The 2,500-nt window shown below is 33.9% G+C and overlaps 1 protein-coding gene across 1 annotated transcript in view; it reads left to right on the top strand.

Moving 5' to 3' along the window:
• Window positions 1–2,500, top strand: part of LOC122256695 (phenoloxidase-activating factor 3) — a 28,922-nt gene that overhangs the window by 21,149 nt on the left and 5,273 nt on the right. Inside the window, exons 4-5 of the mRNA XM_086554413.1 lie at window positions 149–251; window positions 2,010–2,018. Coding sequence (XP_086410539.1) covers window positions 149–251; window positions 2,010–2,018 — 112 coding nt within the window. The remainder of the gene's footprint in view (window positions 1–148; window positions 252–2,009; window positions 2,019–2,500) is intronic.

Genomic DNA, 2,500 nt, shown 5'->3' with positions numbered 1-2,500 from the left:
AAGAAAGGTTAGTTCCCCGTACCGGCCACCGGAAATCCTCAAGTGAAAAAAGACCGCGGTTATTTCGACACATCGGTGCTCTCAAAGGAGTAATTATCTGGCGCCCTCGAGCCCCGCGGCGCTGCTTATATAACAACACTCCCCTCAGACAGCTAATCAGTTGATAGACAGCCGTCAGAAGTTCCAAACCTCTGCGCTCGGAATCGATTCGAAGGCTTCGAAGACACAGGAAGTGAATCTCTTGAAGACAGGTTGAGGTTCGTTCGATTCGTGTGTTTGTGTTTCCGATTTCTTTACATGTTTTTTTTTCTTTTCTTTTTATTATGTGAATCTATTTAAGACATGTTTGTGTTTCCGATTTCTTTATCATGTTTTCTTTTTCTTTTCTTTTCTTTTTATTATGTGAATCTCTTTCAGACATGTTGAGGTACGTTCGATTCGTGTGTTTGTGTTTCGGATTTCTTTATTCCATTTTTTTTTCTTTTCTTTTTATTATGTGAATCTATTTAAGACAGGTTGAGGTGCGTTCGATTCGTGTGTTTGTGTTTCCGATTTCTTTATCATGTTTTTTCTTTTCTTTTATTTTGTGTTTCCGATTTCTTTATCATGTTTTTTTTCTTTCTTTCTTTTATTTTGTGTTTCCGATTTCTTTATCTTGTTTTTTTCTTTTTCTTTTTTATGTGAATCTGTTTAAGACATGTTTGTGTTTCCGATTTTATTATCATGTTTTTTTTTCTTTTCTTTTTATTATGTGAATATTTTGAAGACAGGTTGAGGTAAGTTCGATTCGTGTGTTTGTGTTTCCGATTTCTTTATTATGTTTTTTTCTTTTCTTTTTATTATGTGAATCTTTTTAAGACAGGTTGAGGTACGTTCGATTCGTGTGTTTGTGTTTCTGATTTCTTTATCATGTTTTCTTTTTCTTTTCTTTTTTATGTGAATCTTTTTAAGACAGGTTGAGGTACGTTTGATTCATAAGTTTGTGTTTCCGATTTCGTTATCATGTTTTCTTGTTTTTTTTATCTACTTATGCGTATTTGTGAGGTTATTTATTCATATATATATATATATATATATTTTTTTTTTTAATTACTTTGTATTTGATTTTTGTTTTCAATTAGTTTTTGAGCTTTGTGTTTCTTTCATAATCTTTTACAGAAGCAAATTTGCGCATTTCATATTTCCTTTCATGATTTGCGGTATGAGGAATATTAGTCTTTATGAAATAAATGTTTTCTTAGATAAAAGGATTCAACATTATTTAGGTAGTTTATATTCTGCAAATCCTTTTAGTTGATGTTGATTTATATCTTTCATTATTATTGGTACTAGTATCGTTTTATCGTTATTATTATTACTGTTGTTGTTGATATTATCATTATCATTATTACATATTATCATTATCATCATTAGTTTGTCCATTATCATTATTATCGTTATTATTATTGTTATTGTTATTATCATTATTGTTATCGTTATTAACATTATTGTTATCGTTATCATTATCATCATCATCATTATTATTAATAATAATAAGAATATTATTATCATTATTATTATTATTATTATTATCATCATCATCATCATCATCATCATCATCATCATCATCATCATCATCATCATCATCATCATCATCATCATCATCATCATCATCACCATTACTATTAATCTCATGATTTACATCATCATCACCAACATCATTAAAAAAAAAGAAACCCGTCAACATGAGCAAGCGCAACATGATGCAACATCTCTAAATGTGCCCGTGCTTGCAACTTGAAGATCGGAGGGGGGGGGGTCATTGCAATCATAGTCACCAGGATGAACTACATTCAACTCGTGAACAACACGTGTAGCAACGAGCAACCCGAGATGCAACGAGATACAACGAACCTCCAAAACTAACAAACATCCACTTATCTCATTCATTCCTTCATTCATTCATCCCGATCGATCAACCTCTTCAAAAACAAATACTCAAACCCCCATAAACGTTTCCGATTCCACAGAAGGATATGGTAAACAGCATCCGATTCTTTCCAAAGGGGTTCCTTATACTTCTACTCTGGCTCCTGTTTGTCCTCCGCCTAGACACATACACACACACACACACACACACACTAACACATACACACACTAACACACACACACACACACACACTAACACACACACACACACACTAACACACACACACTAACACACACATAGTAACACACACTAACACACACACACAACACACACACACAACACACACTAACACATACACACACTAACACACACTAACACACACACACTAACACAACACACACTAACACAACACACACACACGCAGACACACACACACAAACACACACACACACACTAACACACACAGACACTAACACACCCACACACACACACTAACACACACACACTAACACACACACACACACACACTAACACACACACACACTAACACACACACACACTAACACACACACACACACACACACACACACA

This window comes from Penaeus japonicus, unplaced genomic scaffold (genome assembly GCF_977035675.1).
Source record: "Penaeus japonicus unplaced genomic scaffold, GWHDUDI00000001_assembly GWHDUDI00000029, whole genome shotgun sequence".
NCBI lineage: Eukaryota > Metazoa > Arthropoda > Malacostraca > Decapoda > Penaeidae > Penaeus > Penaeus japonicus.
This window is presented reverse-complemented; position numbering and strand designations above follow the sequence as displayed.